The sequence below is a fragment of the Danio aesculapii genome, chromosome 17 (assembly GCF_903798145.1).
Source record: "Danio aesculapii chromosome 17, fDanAes4.1, whole genome shotgun sequence".
In the NCBI taxonomy this organism is placed as follows: domain Eukaryota; kingdom Metazoa; phylum Chordata; class Actinopteri; order Cypriniformes; family Danionidae; genus Danio; species Danio aesculapii.
The window spans coordinates 43,848,660-43,870,261 of NC_079451.1; the positions used below are offsets into that span (position 1 = coordinate 43,848,660).

Below are 21,602 nucleotides of genomic sequence, written 5' to 3' on the forward strand. Positions count from 1 at the left end.
CACCCCTAATAGTTTGTGAGAAATATTTCTTTGACAAAGATTAAATGTAATCAGTTGCATTTTTATTAATGATTAAATTAATGGTTAATGGTTTCAATTGTTTTGATGGTTTCAGTTCGATAGTTTGTGACAAGTTGAAATAAAAGAAGATATATTATATAACTGATTAATTAATGGTTATTATATTTCAAGTTGACTTAGTTTGACAGTTTGTGAGAAATCTGAAAATCTGAGAATGTGAGAAATATTTCTTAGACAAGTTGAAATGAAATAAGATATATTTAAATAAATGATAAAATTTATGGTTATTTAATTTCAAGTTGTTTCGATGGTTTTAGTTTGATAGTCCGTGAGAAATCTGAAAATCTTTGACAAGTTGAAATGAAATAAGATGTATTTAAATAAATGATAAATGAATGGTATTTAATTTCAAGTTGTTTCGATGGTTTTAGTTGGATAGTTTGTGAGAAATGTGAGAATGTGAGAAATATTCTTTGACAGCTAGATGAAATAAAGTTATATTTGTATACAATTAATGCATATTTCATTTGAAGTTATTTGATGGTTTTAGTTTGATAGTCATGAGAAATATATGAGAAATGTGAGAATGAAATATTATTTGACAAGAATAAATAAAATCTGTTGCATTTATAATAATGATTCAATTATTGGTTCTATTCATTCCAGCTGTGTTGATGGTTTTAGCTCTTGACTAGTTTAAATAAGATCAATAAATAAGTTATGTTATATAAAATATTAGTTATTTCATTTCAAGTTATTTTGAGGTTTAAGTTTAATAGTTGTGAGAAATCTGAGATTGTGAGAAAATTACTTTGACAACTAGATTAAGTTAAATTGTATAAAATTAATGGTTATTTCATTCAGGTTGTTTTGGCTTGATAGTTTTGTGAGAAATATGTGAAAAATATTTTTTTGACACGATTAAATAAAATCAGTTGCATTTATATTAATGATTTGATTAATGGCTATTTCATTTCAAGCTGTGTTGATGGCTTTAGCTTGACAGTTTGTGAGAAATATCTGAGAACATGAGAACTTACTTTGACAACTAGTTGAAATAAAATAAGTTAAATTTTTAATTAAAATGAATGCTGATTTTATTTCAAGTTGTTTTGATGGTTTTAGTTTGATAGTTTGAGAAATATGTGAAAAATATTTATTTGACAAGTTGAAATAAAGTAAGATATATTTAAATAAATGATTCAATTAATGGTTATTTTATATCAAGTTGTTTTGATGGTTATAGTTTGATAGTTTGTGAGAAATATGAGAAATAATTATTTGGCTTGATGAAATTAAATAAGTTCTATTTACATCAAATGAATGATTATTCAATTTCAAGTCATTTTTACAATTTTAGATTGATGGTTCATGTAAACTATAATTATAACTTCATTTGGTGATTACTGTAAGTCAATTAAAACCAGAAACACAACATGTTCATGTCATTCATTTGTTCCCACACACACACAGGTCCCATCAGCTCCAACGGCTCTGGTTTCATCATCTACACACACTAATGGAGAAAATCAACACTGCAGCAAGTAGACAGACAATAAAATCAAACTTAACCAAGCGGATTCGCTGACGCTACTCATATTCTACAGGAAAAACGGATCCGGCTTTACATTCTCCCTGACATGTTTGTTATTTCAAATACGTCTAAATTAGCCCAGACCGAAATGCATTGGGCTGTCAGTGACCCTGTCCTCAGGGGATGCTTATTTTAATTATTTTTCCCCTTTAAGACAAAAAACTGACAGCGTTTTCAAAATGAGACTAATGCGTTATGAACACCAGACGTCCTTAAAGCAAACAAATGGCAGCAAAGTGATAACACTGCCATCAATGGGGGACATTTTCTCATTAACGCGTGTAATGAAAGCAAGCGGCATGGACGTATAATGAAAAATACGACTCTATGAGTGTGTGAGTGTGTGTGTGTAATGAACAGGCCTGTCACCTGTCTGCTCCCCATTACTAGCTGATGAGACGCTAACTCTGCGTTTGGCGTCCTGGCACTGCTTTAATGCAGTTAGCACTCGCCGAAGAACAGCAGTTCCTTATTCCTAATCATAGAGAAAGTATTGATATTATATCTGCGCCGTCACATTCAATCAGCAGGACGGGGCCCGGAGGAGGAGGCCCCGGGGCCCTGTGCTGATCAAAGGTGCCGCCGAGACGTGGAGATGGACTTCGACTGCAGTCTGGCTTCCATTTAGTCTAATTCTCCGGTGAAATTCCTCTAATAGGAATGCGGTTTGGAGTTGGAGGTGTTTTTGAAAGGGCTGCCGCCGCTGCTCCGAATGAAAAAGACAATAATAGATGAGAGAAGAAAAGAGGATGATTTGGTACGACTGTTAGCTGGGTTTCCTATGTTGAGTTTTACTGATACTGCATGCGGCTCAATAAATCACACTCAGTTTGTAATATAGACATGAATAATGCCGCAAATATGCTGAAAAAAAAGGTTTTGGATTTACTCTATTTAAGGTAAGTGATTACAAACAATTTTTATGGGTTCATTTTAGACAAACAAATTAAGTTGAACGTTACTACATTTCATTTGTTTAAATTCATAGAAATTGTTTGCAATCACTTACCTTAAAACATTTCATGAATCCAATGAATCTTTTTTTCAGTATATGTTGTTTTACTGAGGATTTTACTTCTCAGATTTTCACCAAAGAGACACTTGCTAAGTTAATGATGTAATATTCAAAATTTAACATACATGGAAAGCACAAGGCAAAATCATTTCTGAATTATCAAAACAATAAATGTGTATTAAGTGCACTTAAAACTGTGTACTCAAAAGAATGGCAAAACAACAGAACCTGACAATTTATATACATATATTCATTTAGGAAGTATTTTTTTGTTTTGTTTTGATATATATATATATATATATATATATATATATATATTATATCTATATATATATATATATATATATATATATATATATATATATCAAAACAAAAACAAAAAATACTTATACATTATAGCATATATTTATATATATATATATATATATATATATATATATATATATATATATATCTATAGCATATATTTATATATATATATATATATATAGCATACTGATACTGTATATATATATATATATATATATAGCAAATCCAAGGGCTATTTGATTTATACTGCATTTGATTATTATAAATGTTTTCTACTTTTCGTAAAGTAGGCATAAAGCAAACAAAATTAATCACATAACTTGAACTTGCCAAAATCAGTTTGTTTACAAGAATAGACCTATATTTTTACTGTTGTTTTTCTTTCCAGAATGTTTCAGAAAGTCTGTCTATATTTAATGTTAATGTATTTAATGTTTTTTCTGGTAATAAATGAGTGCATAAAACATAAATACATCCTATATTTTAGCCAAATAATATAAACTTTTCTTTTTTTGGCAAACAATATCCTGCAGAAAAGAGTTTATGTTGAAGATGAAACATAGAGGCAATTGTGTGATCATTCTTTTAAAAATAATTCAAAAGAAATGTAATGATAAGTGAAAACACTTCATTTTAAAGGGCACCTATGATCAAAATCATCTTTTGTAAGCTGTTTGGACAGAACTGTATGTAGGTATAGTATGTCCACAGTCATACTGGAGTGATATAAAGACAATAAGTCTCTTTTTTTTAATTTCCTGAAGTTAAAATAGGATCAAAATCCCTCCCATTCTGAGGTCCGCCTCAATTTGACGTAGATTGATTGACAGCCGCGTATTAACATGTCTCTGTAGTAACACGTATAATCATATCAACAAGATAGGATGTCTGCAACCGGGATTAAAAGATCTGTTCAGCTCACTGTGATCATCAATCAATCGTCAAATGTGACCATGAATGAGTTTTACAAGTTAAAACGTTTTTAAAACAGTGCATGTTCGTAATAAAGACAGTAAAATTTATACGAAATTCATCACCACAGCCGCCTAGTGTCAATACAATTATGAAAGAAAATGCTTCAATCCTGGTTTACGGACTTAAATCAGGTTTATTCGGTATATTAACATATTGATGTCCATATAGCAGTAGATATTTACATGTACCCTGTCACATTTGCCCTGCAAATACAGTGCACAGCTAACGTGTGTGTGCGTGTACGTGTGTGTGACTCGTCACTTCAGAAAGGCTTGAATTAACTCCACAACAAATATATCAAATAACCGTTGTGAAAGGTCTTACTGTAGTAAGGGAGATCTGCTTCATTCTTGTCTATCACTGAGCTGTTTGTCTACATGAAGGCTAGGGCTGTGACATGCATGTGGGAACGGTGGGCGGGGAGAACCAGCTCATTAGCATTAAAGGCACAGGCACCAAAAACAGCTACAATGTCCAAACAGCTCACATTTGCCAGATTTAAAAAGTTATAATACATAATCTGATGGGGATTCTGAGCTGAAACTTTACAGATACACTCTGGAGACACAAAAGATTTACTTTAAATCTTGAAAAATTGTTAAAATCGGTGCCTTTTAAGGTGTCTTTGTTACACATGTTCCATGTACCTACTTCACTAATTACATTATGCATAATGACATGCAACTAGCCGTAAAACTAACCATGCCTATATAGTAAGTACTGTACATCTAATTATTAATATTGCTCAGTATTTACTGTAAATGAAAATATACACTATAGGACACCTTAAAATAAAGTAAAACCTAACAATTATATTATTACTATTAGCAGTAGTAGCAGTAGTACATAAAGATGTACATTTTACTGTTTATTCTACAATAGTAATATGGTAATTTTGATATTAAACAATATATCTTGTTTATACAGCAGTGTATCCACAAGATACCTCAAAAGAAATCATCACCTTCCTATCCTGCTTCATAATGCGATTAACCTGGAAATGCTGTCTAGTTAGCACCCTCACTAGGTTTTAAACAGATGTTTTGTTTAAAGATATAAGATATCAGCAGGTTTCCAGCTTCCGATACAGTGGCTTGCACGAGTAAAGCGATTGTTAACTAATGAGTGAAGTTGGCATGCGGTTGCCGTCATCTCTCCTCTCGCTGACAGCGGATGTCCAACCCTGGGGTTTTAATATCATGAAGGCACACTATTAAAGCCAAGACAGTTATTAATGAAAGAAGTGAAATTGGCAGCCAACTACTCTGAACCGTCTGACCAGTGAAGGTTAAGATACAATGGAGTCTAATTTTAGACGACTCCTCTTCCCCCCAGCAAGTAAAGAACTTAATGCTTTTTATTCAGTGGAAGATGGACATTTTTATGATGACATTTTAAAGGGTGACCATACCTGTTACTCATAACGAAGTGTCTCTCTATCTCTCCTTTTACACATATTTCAGCCTCTTTTTTTGGCATCGGGATGTGCTCTGAACAGACAGACTTCAGCCGTAAATTACAGAGACATCTGATTCTGACTTACACAGACAAACTCTTATACTGTTCAATTAAACTACAGTGATCTGGGATGGAATCATCCAGATCATTAAATGCTGGGTTTCTAAGGCTCTCAAACGTTTGCCTGGTTTTAAAACGATAGACAACTATAGTATAAAAATGCACAAAATACATGTCAGTAAAATTTGTCATCACAACTAAAAACCCTAAACCCTAACTACAACTAAAAACCATAACCTTAATTTCAACTAAAAGCCCTAAACCCAACCTCACCTAAAAACCCTAAACCCTAATCCTAACCACAACTGAAAACCCTAAACCCTAACCAGAACTAAAAACCCTAAACCCTAACTCTAACCACAACTAAAACCCTAAACCTTGACTCTAACCACAACTAAAAACCCTAACCCTAACCACAACTAAAACCTTAAACCCTAACCACAAATAAAACCTTGACTCGAACCAGAACTAAAAACCCTAAACTTTAACCAGAACTAAAAACCCTAAACCCTAACCAGAACTAAAAATTCTAAACCCTAACCACACCTAAAAACCCAAAACCCTAATCCTAACTACAACTAAAATCCTAAACCCTAACCAGAACTAAAAACCCTAAACCCTAATCACACCAAAAAACCCTAATCCTAATTACAACTAAAAACCCTAAACCTAATTTCAACTAAAAGCCCTAAACCCAACCTCACCTAAAAATCCTAAACCCTAATCCTAACTACAACTGAAAACCCTAAACCCTAACCAGAACTAAAAACCCAAAACCCTAACCCTAACTAAAACCTTAAACCCTAACCACAACTAAAACCTTGACTTGAACCAGAACTAAAAACCCTAAACCCTAACCAGAACTAAAAACCCTAAACCCAAATCACATGAAAAAACCCTAAACCCTAACCAGAACTAAAAACCCAAAACCCTAATCCTAACTACAACAAAAACCCTAAACCCTAACCAGAACTAAAAACCCTAAACCCTAATCCTAACTACAACTAAAAATCCTAAACCCTAACCAGAACTAAAACCCTAAACCCTAATCCTAACTACAACTAAAAATCCTAAACTCTAACCAGAACTAAAAACCCTAAACCCTAACCAGAACTAAAAACCCTAAACCCTAATCTTAACTACAACAAAAAGCCCTAAACCCTAACCCTAACCAGAACCGAAAACCCTAAACACACCAAAAAAAAAACTAATCCTAATTACAACTAAAAACCCTAAACCCTAACCAGAACTAAAAACCCTAAACCCTAATCACACCAAAAAACCCTAATCCTAATTACAACTAAAAACCCTAAACCCTAACCAGAACTAAAAACAATACACCCTAACAGAACTAAAAACCTAATCCTAACTACAACTAAAAACCCAAAACAGAACTAAAAACCATAAACCCTAACACTACCAAAACTAAAACCATAAACCCTAACCACACATATGAACCTTAAACATGAATACAACTAAAAGCCCTAACCCTATCCTAACAAGAACCTAACCAGTATATGACTTTATCTGTCTGACCAACACAGTGAGTAGTTTTAATTTCATCCTGGCCGAGGTCCAAGGACTTCAAGCAAAGTGTGTTTACTCTGCGGCCGTATTTACAATGCCCTCAGGCAGCTCCTCCAAGACCAAAGTCTAAAACTTTCAAAATCTCAGTCTCTTCAAGATCAGATGAGTGACAGTACATCTGCAGAAACTTATTCTAATAGTTCATTAGCCATTGGCAAACAAAAGACATCCTTTAATCACTCCATTGTAAAATCTGGTGTGTGATTTTCTCTCGTTGTAGAGAGTTGTTTACATCAACACTTACCTATATTTCCAATCATTTTGTTATTATCTGTATCAGAGAAATCAATAAGTTGAGTGTTTTTAGCTGAGTCCTGCGATCCGTCACTGAGCTGTGTGTATATTTAAAGCAGATGGATATCATCAGCTCCGCTACCTGTGTTTTGACACGGCCTGATTAATACTCCGAGCCGTTTCGCAGGATTTTAACTCAAATAATTATTTCCTATCGATTTTCCGTCAGGGGGTTTGATGTGTGCTTTTGGCCCTGTTTTTATTAAAGGAGCAAGGCTCAAGCGAAGCAGGTTATTTTTAGAGAATGTCTGTGCAGTTTGACTGAGCAAGTTCATTTCTGTGTACATGCTAAACACTCAGAAGAGCTGACATGAAGCCTGCCGTCATGTACTCGTGTTTAAATGTGTTTTATGCATTTCTGAAAGCTACTCTGACAAAGCAAATCTCAGTGAACTTGTTAGCGCTGCTAATGCTGTCTAATGAGTGACTGCAGGAGTGCAGGTGTTATGCTACAGTAGTTAATGATAAGTAGCAGTTGACAAACAAAAGTTTTTCATTGGCTCATTCTAATAAACAATCCTGATTTTTTTGCATGTATTTACAGCATAAAATTATGTGGGTGGGACTTAGAAAACCCTAAATATGCTAAACTAAGCTGGGAGAAAGTAACCTCAAATTATGATTGTAAAATGTTAAATTTATATAAACTGTTTATAGACTGTAAAATTTTTTTTTAAATAAATAAATAAATAAATACCAACAAATTAAGCTTAATGCAGATCAAATAAGCTGGGTGAATGCTATAGTAATAATAATAATAATAATGATAATAATAATAATAATAATAATAATAATAATAATAATGATAATGATAATAATAATGATAATGATAATAATAATAATAACAATAATAATAATAATAATGATGATAATAATAATAATATTGACAATAATAATAATAATAATAATAATAATAATAATAATAATAATAATAATAATAATAATACCAATAATAATAATAATAATAATAATAATGATAATAATAATAATAATAATAATAATAATAATAATAATAATAATAATATTGATAATGATAATAATAATAATAATAATAATAATAATAATAATAATAATGATAATAATAATAATAATAATGATAATAATAATAATAATAATAATAATAATAATAATAATAATAATAGTAATGATAATAATAATAATAATAATAATAATAATAATAATGATAATAATAATAATAATAATGATAATAATAATAATAATAATAATAATAATAATAATAATAATGATAATAATAATAATAATAATAATAATTATTATTATTATTATTATTATTATTATTATTATTATTATTATTATTATTATTATTATTATTATTATGATAATAATAATTATTATTATTATTATTATTATTATTTTTATTATTATTATTGTTATTATTAAATTTACATCCAGTTATATACTTAATACTGTATAACTATTACACTATAACATTATATCTGTAACAATAAACAATATTACATATATTATTGGATATAATAATAATAACAATAACAATAACAATAACAATAACAATAACAATAATAATAATAATAATAATAGTCCATCATAAGAATAATAATATTAATAATACTACATGCATTTATTTATTTATCATTATATATTATTGTTACTATTATTGCTAGTAGTATTAGTAACTTCAATTTATGTGTAAACATCAAAAATACCAATAAATTTAGCTTTATTCAGATGCAGATTTCAAATGTTTTTATTATTACTAGGGATGTGACGAGATCACAAGCTATGAGATCTCGCGAGACTAAATCACGACGAAATTTTTCGTCGAGGTCAAAAGTTGTCTTGTGAGTTGTAATGTTATAATTGGATGCAGGATTGGATTTGAACTGCACATCAAGTGCCCAGGCTGGCTTCGAAGTTGTGAGTCACTCGTTTGCCTGGACGGGTGAGAGTGACGTAACCGCTTTTTCTCATCTCGTCACATTCTCGTGAACCCAATCTCGTGTCTCGTCTTGTCTCGTGGAGTAAGCATCTCGTCACACTCCTAATTATTACTATTATTATATCCAGTTATATACATAATACTGTATAACTATTAAGCTATTACATTATTTATGTAACAACAAATAATATTACATATATTATTGGATATAATAAATAACAATAATGATAATAATGATAATGATAATATGATAATAATAATAATAATAATAATAATAATAATGTAAAATAATAACAACAACACCAGTAATAATAATAATAATAATAATAATAATAATAATAATAATAATAATAATAATAATAATAATAATAATAATAATAATAATAATCATAATAATAATAATAATAATAATAATAATAATAATCATAATAATGTAAAAATAATAACAACAACACCAATAATAATAATAATAATAATAATAATAATAATAATAATAATAATAATAATAAATTATTATTATTATTATTATTAGTAGTAGTAGTAGTAGTGTTATTATTGATATTTTCGTTTTATTATTAATAACAGCCTTTTGATAATGCAATTCAAATAAAATGGTAGACTCCTATCTTAATAGTGTTTATATGAAAAGACTGTTGCCGTGTAAATGCACTGACCGCTATAAGTTCCAATGTACTCTGAACAGACACTGACCTTGAAGTGCTGCAGTTGTTTGCAGGCCTGTGGCTCATGTTGCGGCTCTTCTGTTGGGTCCTGCGTGCTGCTCTCACATTGTTGAGCGTTGTCTGGTCTGAGATTGAGATTGAAGATGAAGAGCTCGGTTTCTCTCAGCCAGCTCTTTAACTCCTTTATGCGGCTCTCCAGCTGCGTCACCATCCTGCTGGTGTCTGGAGACAGAAGCTCACGCTGGCTCTGCTGGACCACACTGGGCACCATGTGCTCAGACAGCGTTTTCTGATAACACACAAACAGAGATCCAGTCCATTACATGAGTGTCCATAAACACATACAAGAGACAAACATGGCAGGATAGGCCAATTTAATGTGGTTTATGGCAATAGCTACTACAACTATGGTGAAAACAGCACTTTGGTGAAAATGATACAAAAATGCATGGTATTACTATGATGATAATAATAATAATAATAATAATAATAAAATAATCTTTGCTAATAAAACAAAATAAAATAATAAAGAGAATATGAATAAAACGTAATATGTACGTATAATTTATAGATAAAAATAATAGAAAACGAAATGCATCAAATTAAATATTAGTGAATAATAAAACATATTATTTAATTTAGTTCATTTCAAAGCATTAATAAAATAGGAAATAAAATACAATGTATTCTGTCATTCAGTCAAAATTCATATCAAAAGAAGAATATGGAATAGAACAGAGTATAGCAATAGAATAGAATATACCAATAGAACAGAATAGATTATATTAGAATATAATATAATAAAATTAATTATAATTGAATTGAATAGAATAAATCTATGAAGTAGAATAGAGAATATTACATCAAAAGAATATAATAGAATACAATATGATAGAATAGGTTACTTTAATGGAATATAATAAAATGTATTAGAATATAATAGAATTATAAATATATATATATATATATATTGTGTATATATATAAATTGTAAATATATATAAATTATAAAAAATGACATAAAATTTATTAGAATAGAATTTAATGGAATATATCAATAGAGCACAATAGAATATATCAATACAATAGAAGATATTAGAACAGAATTGAATTGAATATAATATATCAATAGAATATAATATATCAATCAAATAGTATACAATGGAATATTTCAACAGGTTTAAATAGAATAGAATGGATTATTTCAATAGAACATAATATACCAATAGAATAGAATATACCAATAGAACAGAATAGAGTGTATTATAATGAAATAAAATAGAATATATCTATAGAGTAGAATAGAAAAGATTATTTCAAAAGAATATAATAGAATATGATATAATAGAATAGGTTATTTCAATAGAATAGATTAGAATGAATTAGAAAAGAATAGAATAGAATATATCAATAGAATAGAATGGCATGTGTTAGAATAGAATATCGAATTGTATAGAATTGATTATTTCAATAGAATATAATAGATTGAATTATTTCAATAGATTTAAATAGAATAGAATTGATTACTTAAACAGAATAGAATAGAACAAAATGGATTATTTCAATAGAATAGATTAGAATTGAATATTTATTTGAATAGAACAGAATAGAATGGATTATTTCAATAGAATAGAATAGAATAGAATGGATTATTTCAATAGAATATAATAGGAAAGAATAGAATAGAATGGATTATTTTTGTAGAATAGAATGGGATAGAATAGAATGGATTATTTCAATAGAATGTGCATTTAAATACAACAGAATAATCAGAATAGAATAGAATATATATTTAAAAACAACAGAACAGAATAGAATGGATTATTTTAATAGAATAGAATAGATTATTTATTTAAATACAATACAATAGAATATAATAGAATAGAATGGATTATTTCAATAGATTTGAATAGAATAGAATAGAATAGAATAGAATAGAATAGAATAGAATAGAATAGAATAGAATGGATTATTTCAATAGAATGTGCATTTAAATACAACAGAATAATCAGAATAGAATAGAATATCTATTTAAAAACAACAGAATAGAATAGAATGGATTATTTTAATAGAATAGAATAGATTATTTATTTAAATACAATAGAATAGAATAGAATAGAATAGAATAGAATAGAATGGATTATTTCAATAGAATGGAATAGAATAGAATGGATTATTTCAATAGAATGGAATAGAATAGAATGGATTATTTCAATAGAATGGAATAGAATAGAATGGATTATTTCAATAGAATGGAATAGAATAGAATGGATTATTTCAATAGAATGGAATATAATAGAATGGATTATTTCAATAGAATGGAATAGAATAGAATGGATTATTTTAATAGAATGGAATAGAATCTAATGGATTAATTCAATAGAATGGAATATAATAGAATGGATTAATTCAATAAAATGGAATAGAATAAAATGGATTATTTTAGTAGATTTTAAAAAGAATAGAATGGATTATTTCAATAGAATGTGCATTTAAATACAACAGAATAATCAGAATAGAATAGAATATCTATTTAAAAACAACAGAATAGAATAGAATGGATTATTTTAATAGAATAGAATAGATTATTTATTTAAATACAATACAATAGAATATAATAGAATAGAATAGAATAGAATAGAATAGAATAGAATAGAATGGATTATTTCAATAGAATGGAATAGAATAGAATGGATTATTTTAGTAGATTTAAATAGAATAGAATGGATTATTTCAATAAAATAGTTCAACAGAACTTAAAAAATTCTGCTGAGCTCCTATTGCTAGTGTTTAATTAAGAAGCAAGTCATGGCGATGGTCCACATGAGTACGGAGCTCCTCAAGTGTCTGATAACAGGCTGTTTCACCTGATGAGTCTGAAGGGGTTAAAATCTCATCACACAAAGTGGCATTTCAGAGCAACATTCAAATGTCTGTTGAATAGCAAACAATCAGCCACACAAAAAACACACCAATGATTTCAGAAATGGGCTCCGCTGAACAATTTCCCCCCGAATGACAGCGAGAGATGCAAAAACCATGCTGAGCTGCAGTTTGTCTGTATGTGTGTGTGTTTGTTTGTGTGTGTGTGTTTTCCCACCTGCCTGGCAATCACACTTTTTTTCGAGACAGGTTGAACCTTGTATACTGAGATGGCAATTGCAAGCACAATACACACCATTATCCAATTAATACACACAGTGGCTGCTGTAATTGTCCTTCCTTTATGTGTCTGGACGCCGGAATGGAAACAGATGTGATTATGACGCAGCAATGAAGTGGCGATTTCAGCATGCGGCATCAATTAAGCTCTCTGGGTTTTGGCCTTTATTAACACATCTGTGTTCGCAGTGGAAAGAGCGGAAAACATTGACTGGCCGACTCAGTGGCAAGGGACGTTTTAGCTTTTATGTGAAAATGGGCTCTTCTGGCCGAAAACAAATGTTGAGGTTTTTCTGCAGGACTGACTGAGGCAGAAGCCAAACTCATGGTGATTTTATGAGACATCAGTGCTCATGCAGTGCTAAAAAGTTAAATCACCTAGTAACTCTAGCTGTACTACTTTTTGCTTTTGGCTGACCTCAGATTTTATTGTTTTAACTGTTGTGACAAATACAGAGATGTTTACCTTTTTTCATTTCTTTCAGCAAGGATGATTAAACTGATGATTAAAAATTATGATAAATTTAATGATGGACTTAATTGGATAACTGTTACTAAAATAGGCGAAGAGGTTTCAACAAAAACAACTCTTTAAAAAAATCTTCAGCAGCAAATGAGATTTTTAAATAAATGTATGTATAATACTAGTTTTTTAAGCTTGTAATAATAGTTTAAAAACTAGTACTATTTTTATCATACACTCACCGGCCACATTATTAGGTACACCTTACTCGTACTGGGTTGGAGCCCCTTTTGCGTTCAGGACATATTCCTCAGAGATTTTGGTTCATATTGACGTGGCATGATGACACATCCATGATGCGCATCTCCCGTTCCACCACATCCCAAACGTGCTCTATTGGATTGAGATCTGGTGACTGTGGAGGCCATTTAAGTGCAGTGAACTCATTGTCATGTTCAAGAAACCAGTCTGAGATGATCTGTGCTTTATGACATGGCGCGTTATCCTGCTGGAAGTAGCCATAAGAAGATGGGTACACTGTGGTCATAAAGGGATGGATGTGGTCAGCAACAATACTATATGGCCTATATATGTATATGACCTACACAATAGGTTGTGGCGTTGACATGATGTTCAATTGCTACTAGGTTCGTACTAATTTTATTCTCATTGTACCGTTTGTTCCTGTTTGACCATTGCCTGCTTGACGATTCTTCATAAAACTGCACGTGGATCCTCAATCCGTAGTCACCCCGACTCCCCTGTGTTACAACTTTAGCTAGTTGGTTGATAAAAATATAAATATATAATGTTTTCATAAAATAAAATAGTAAAAAATTGAAAGTGAATTAAAATATATAATTATTATATACAGTTAATTATAGACATATTACAAAATAAACAAATAATAATATGTATAGCTATTTACGCAAAAGTTTATCTAAAATTAGGATGAATAAAATAAATATTGATAGATAAGAACATATAGATTAGGCTAAACAAGTCAAACTATTAATAACAACAAGTTATAATATAAACTAATACTAATAATGGGCATCATGGTGGCGCAGTGGGTAGCACAATCGTCTCACAGCAAGAAGGTCGCTGGTTATAGTCAGTTGACATTTCTGTGTGGAGTTTGCATGTTCTCCCCGTGTTGGCGTGGGTTTCCTCCGGGTGCTCCGATTTACCCCACAGTGCAAAGACATGCTCTATAGGTGAACTGAATAAGCTAAATTGGCCGTATGTGTGTGAAAGAGTGTGTATGGGTGATTCCCAGTGTTAGGTTGTGGCTGGAAGGGCATCTGCTGCGTGAAACATATGCTGGACGAGTGGGCGTTTCTCTTTGTCTCACGCTGAACCTAGTCAACCAATCACAACAGACCTGGTCATCGGACCAATCACAGCAGACTAGTCTCATGCAAAGGAGGGGTTTGGGAACAAATAAATCACTGAACAAATGATATTGGAGTCGTTTGGATAATTAGGTAAAAATAAACGCATTTTAAAAGACAATGAAAGTGTTTTTTGACCTTGCATGCAAACATACCTGTCAACCCTCCCGTTTTTCCCAGGATTCTCCCATATTTTACATATTTTATACTATTCTGCTATCATCCCGTAATGGTATTTTCTTGTATTTCTCCCGTATTTTCAGTGTTACTATGAAAAGTGGCAATAAACATTAAAGAGCCGATCCTCCCTATACGCAACCCATACCGCCGAACCACCAGGGACGCCACCTTGTTCTTAAATGTGAGTCTGTTCTGTGCTATCATTTTATTTAGGCATGAACAGCGAGATTCCCGTTCCTTTTTATTATGGGTGCCATCGCCCCTTCTATACAATCCTCAAAACAGTCATGTAGCAGTGCGTGACTGTCAGCTGACGTGCTCCATAGTGATAAATAGACACTGTTTCCCAAACAGATTCTGTACACACGTTTTGAAGCGGAGAGAAAGTCTGGGTTTTGGGTGTGTTTGAACAGACATATACACATAATTAATATTAATAACATCTAAAGATGTCGATCTTGGCGTTTTTTTAAATTCTTTTTCAAACAGAACTAATTTTGTCCTAATGAGCATAAAAAGTTAGGAAAGCAATCTAATGCATTCATTATAAGGTTAGATGTGTGCATTTTTAAAGTGAATCTGTTATTTAATGTAATTAAACAAAAAATCCAAATAAATGAGACTCATTCGTTGCTCTTTAATCAAAATGTGTAAGTTATACAGTGCAGAAAAGATTAATAAGATTTGACAACTTGATTCTATTTCTTTATAATAGCTATTCTTTTTTACAAGCTAAACTCTTTGCTAATTTATTTGCTGCTAATGTATACTATTTATTTTTTCTTTTGTAAATAATAATAATAAAACATATTACAGACTGTTTAACTGTTTATTTACAATAAAAAAGCTCCAGAAAAACATATTTAGTAATTTGGGGATTGGGGGGGGGGGGGGGGGTATCCCTTATTATGGTGGGCATATCCCTTATTTTCACATCCCAATGTTGACATGTATGCATGCAAATCAGCCTGTTGTGGGAGACCCCCGAAACCAAAATATGACCTTTTATAATGCAAAATAGGGGCTCTTTAACTTAATCGGTTTTGACAAATTTAAGTGGATTGAACATAAAACAATTAAGTTGTCCCCCAAAAAAATGTAAGAACTGAGTTGTTTCAACTCATTTTAATTAAGTAGTATGAACAAAGAGCAAAAGTGATTTTTTTGTTTTAAAATATATCACATTTTGTTTGTTTATTTAAATTCTGCAGGTCATAGAGCCATAAAATCCCTACAAAAGTGTTCAACAAGCACGTTTACTTCAACCAAGACCAAATAAGCCATTGTTTCACTGTCAGAGAGCTGAATCTCTCTCTCTCTCCTTTTATTTCTCTGTCCTCTCCACTCATCTGAATACAGATGATTTGATGGGCATCAATGCAATCCAGATCCAGCCATTGTTTTCTCTGAGTAACAAATGTCTCAGTGGGAGGTGAAGTCGATGCCCTTGGAGGGTCACAATGCAAGCAAAAAAAAAACTGAAGAAAAAAAACAGGAATTTATTGCCACTTTATTTTGCTCTGGAACAGTTTGCAATCATAAATTCTTCATAAGCAGAATACTTCAGAGAATGGTCTGTCTTCATAAATATATACGACAGGGGACATCAATTTCATTTAATTCACAATTTGTGTCAGCACAGCAGATGCCAATGGCTGACTTGATAGGCTTGTTTAATATGCAATAGAGACGGCGTAATGCAATGCGGTGCAGGGATTGAACTCTCCGCACCGCTGCCGCTTTATTCCTGTCGCACGCGCCCTAACCAGACGCCACTCAACACACACACACACACTCACGCCACTCACTAAAGTTTGCCGTGGCCAAGCAGCGGAGAATATTCCTGCTATGGATATTTCTAATTAATGCTTGATTGCGACCGGGAAGCCAAGATGTGAGTTGTTTGACACTTTGAAAATCGACCAAAAAATTCATGTTTCAGATCAAAGGCTGTTATGCTAATGTTGAAGAGCGTTGCAGATGCATATTCACATGTGTGAGTGTGTTTACTCTTTATTAGCGGCGATAAATTATTTAGCGTCATATCACTGTGGAGAGCTGAGAAACTTCTTTATATAGGGAAGAAATGGTGATTATCCTGCTGGAAAATTATGCAGTATAAATGTGCGATCATTAGCTGGTCTAAACTGGTTCTTGAGTTTTATCAGCATTACTATAAAATAAGTATATATACACTACCTGACCGAATTCCTGGCAAAAGCCTCTAGAAATTCGCTTATTTGACCAAAATAAAATATGATCATGCCTTGATTTTGAATTATTTAATTAGGACAGTAAGGTCTGACTGTGCTTAGACAATAGTCCAGTCACTTAACAGAAATGACGTACAGTATAGAATATAAAGTAATGGTCCAGTGGAAAAATAAATAATTTTGTGTATGATTCCCGTGAGTTTGGACGACTGCATCCATACATCTCTGCAATGACTCAAATAACGTAATAAAGTCAATAAATTTAATAAAGTCATCTGAAATGGCAAAGAAAGCATTCTTACAGGCCTCCCAGAGTTCATCAAGATTCTTTGGATTCATCTTCAATGCCTCCTCCTTCGTCTTACCTCAGACATGCTCAATAATGTTCATGTCTGGTGACTAGGCTGGCCATTCCTGGAGCACCTTGACCTTCTTTGCTTTTAGAAACTTAATTGTGGAGGCTGAAGTATGAGAAGGAGCGCTATTCTGCTGAAGAATTTGCCCTCTTCTGTGGTTTGTAATGTAATGGGCAGCACAAATGTCTTGATACCTCAGGCTTTTGAGGTTGCCTTCCATTCTCCAGATCTCTCACACGCCCCCATACTGAATGTAACCCCAAACCATGATTTTTTCTAAATCACCAAATTGACTGATATCTTTGAGAATCTTGGGTCCATTTATAAAGTCTCTTCCACTCTCCAAAGTTACATTTTTTAAATTCTAAATGCTCTTACTGTCAATTTTAATTGATTAAATGCATTCTTGCTGAAGAAAAACTTATTAATTTAGTTAATTTAGTTAAATTAGTAAATAAGTTCTTCTGCTACATTTTTAGAGTCGACACTGTGATGTTTTCAGGATTCTTTTATGAACTGAAAGATCAAAACAACAGTATTTGAAATGAAAATTCTGATTATATTATAAAGTTCTTCACTGATAAATTAAATGTGTAGTTGCTGAACAGATGTATTAATTTATTTACAAAAATACTGATTTCATTACATTATTAATCTAAAAATGTATTTATATAGATTTATTTATTTACATGGACACAGCTATGCATTTTTTTCAGGACCTATAATCAAGAATGCTTTTTATTCATTTAAAAACAAATATTTTGTAACATCATAAACATCATTTGTGTCAATTTTTCCATTATTATTGCAATTATTGTATCCTTGCTTAACAAAAGTATTCATTTATTTAAAAAAAAAAAAGAGTTGAAAACAGACCTGCTGCTACTTTTTTAAAGGACAATATGATGCATTTGGTTTTCAGGATTTTTTTCTTTAACTAAAAAGACGAGCAGTATTAGATATAAAAAAAACATTTTTATATTATAAAGTTCTTTACTGATTAATTTAATGCATAGTATCTAAAGAGAAGTATTCATTTATTTACAAAAAAAAAGTATTGCTTTCATTATATATTTTATTATTATTAATCTAAAAATGTATATAAATGGATTTATTTATCCATATGGAAACAGCTATGCCTTTTTTTCAGGACCATTAATCAATAATGCTTTTTTATTCATTTAAATACTAATTTAATGCAACAACATAAACATCTTTTGTGTCAATTTTTGCATTATTATTGCAATTATTGTATCCTTGCTTAACAAAAGTATTCATTTATTTAAAAAAAGAGTTGAAAACAGATCTGCTGCTACTTTTTTAAAGGACAATATGATGCATTTGGTTTTCAGGATTTTTTCTTGAACTAAAAAGTCAAAAGAACAGTATTATAAGTAAAAATCATTGTTATATTATAAAGTTCTTTACTGATTAATTTAATGCATAGAACAGAAATATTAATTTATTTACAAAAACATACAGATTTCCTTAAATATTTTCTTATTATTAATCTAAAAATTTATTTATATGGATTAAAGGACAACATGTTGCACTTGGTTTTTAGGATCTTTCAATGAACTGAAAAGTCAAATAAGCTGTATTTTAAATAAAAAAACAATTGTTACATTATAAATGCCTTTACTGCTACGTACTCTAAGTGGCGGTTGTGGTTTAAATTGCTCCCTGGGCGAAGCCACCCCAAACATCCCCCTTCCCCATCCCCCAACAAATAAAGACACTATATGGTTGACTTTATATATATTTAAAATAATTTAATATATATTTTAATTATATACATTTGAAATAATTATTATAAATACTTTTAAATATATTTATTTATTTTCAATAAATATAAAAATTTGTTTATTATTGTTATCATTATTATTATTAATACTATTATTATTGTTGTTGTTGTTGTTGTTGTTGTTGTTATAATTATTATTATTATACAACTATTCTATTCTAAAAAAATAACAGAAATCAATCCTAAATGTAACTAAAAAACAATGTAAAGACACAACTGGAGTGATATTCTAAGACATTTGCATCAATATTAATTATGACAGTTCTATAGAAAACAAAAAAATACATGTTTTATAGAATTATCTGTTGTCTTAGACCCAACTCATGGCCGAAAATAATGTTATGAAGTCTACCTCCCTGACTCATTATTCCTCTTTTCTGCTTTATAGCCATGCTTAGTCAAAGTAACATCATCATCATATTATATAAACTTTCGTTTTGTCGACGCATATCAGCGTGTACGTAAACAACCGGGATCAGGATCAGGTGCATGGGAATGGCTTTCTGTGCACGTGCGTCAATTTGTTTTCACCAACGTTGTTTCAGTTGCACATAAAGAATACCAAACTTGAGTTGTGAATTGAATTGTGAATGGCCCCTTACATCTTTATTCTTGGATAACCACTCAATACACTTGCATGAAGTAAATCTTATCTCAATCTAATCGCTTTTACTGGGGCACTTTTTTTGTTTCCCCCATGCCGCCCTGGGCTGTTCTAGATGTTCTATTTATTTATATTTCTAGAGGATTCTTTATTGAATAATATAGATTTTAAATGAATAACTCAAAAAATGTGCTGCTGTTTATTAATTTATAAATTATTTATTAATTTATTTATATGGAAGTAGTGATGCACTTTTTCCAAAGATTTAAAAAAAGAAATTAATAAAAAAGCTAATATTTTATAACATCATAAATGACTTTTGTGTCAATTTTAATCAATTTAATGCATTTTTACCTAATAAAAGGATTATTTTTTTAGAAACACTGAATCCCAGCATTTTTACTGAGCAAGAAAACTATTTATATGAGCAAACAGCCTAAATATAGACGCAGTAACGCTGAAAAGACTGCGAAATGAAATCCTGATTGTAGTTCAACCTAAAAAGCCTTAGTAAAACAGGTTACTTTTGACATTCATCAATGCGTTTTCAAAAGAAAAGTGTTTTCAGTCACATTTATGCAGCGGTTTTTAACTTTTTCTTGCATTCTCAGCTCCCAGTTGTGTTCTGGATAGTCTGTGATCTCTGCAGGGTGTTGTGGATGAAGGAGAGATCATGCTCAGGTAGTGACATTCATTCACCACCACACACTTTCCCTAATAAAGCAAACCCCACTGACGTGATGCTCTGTGTTTTTAACAGACAATTCCCAAGCAGGACTCTCAAATGTCAAGTCAAAAAAAAGCCTCATGTTTTGTTTTGTTTTTTTCTGGGGTTTTTTTGTTAGTTTTATTTACAGCAGGGCAAACTAACCTGGAGTTGATCCCACTTGCTCCTGAGGGCCGAGAGCCGCTGGTCAAAGTCAGCAGGGAGTTCAGAGCCGCTTCTCTTCAGACTTTCAGACCAGCCCAGAAGATGAGTCTTTTTGGGAAGCCACATGGACATTTCTACACTGTTCCCCTGTGCAAACACACAAGCAAGAAAGAAGAGTTTTAGGATTGGCTTTTCGATTTGGTTATAGACAGACTCAAACTAGTATATCAGACGAGTATTTAAAACGTTTTGGCATTTTTTGAATGGCTGATAAATCTAATTATGTACAAGATACATTAAAGGGGACCTATTGTGCAAAATCACTTCTATAAGAGGTGTTAACACAGTTGTGTGGCAACAGTCTGTAAATATAACCAGCTTCTGATGGTAAAATTGTATTCATTTTTATAATCACACTTCATAAAAACAAAACTCCATTTTTTGACATGTCATCAGAGGGGGAAGCCCCACCCATTAGTGATGATCTCTCCCTCATTAGCATAGAACATAAGTCTTGTTCTTGAATCTGCCGCAATCCACATGCAAAACACAGGCATGTTTCCGGGTCCAAGGCACTACTCATTTAAATTGAGAAAATATTCATTTATTTATTCATTTATATTATATAAATATTTATATATA

The 21,602-nt window shown here is 31.1% G+C and overlaps 1 protein-coding gene across 1 annotated transcript in view; it reads right to left on the reverse strand.

Moving 5' to 3' along the window:
* Positions 1–21,602, reverse strand: part of akap6 (A kinase (PRKA) anchor protein 6) — a 324,063-nt gene that overhangs the window by 32,479 nt on the left and 269,982 nt on the right. Inside the window, 2 exon segments of the mRNA XM_056476530.1 lie at positions 9,943–10,203; positions 20,961–21,107. Of these exon segments, the coding sequence (XP_056332505.1) occupies positions 9,943–10,203; positions 20,961–21,107 (408 nt within the window).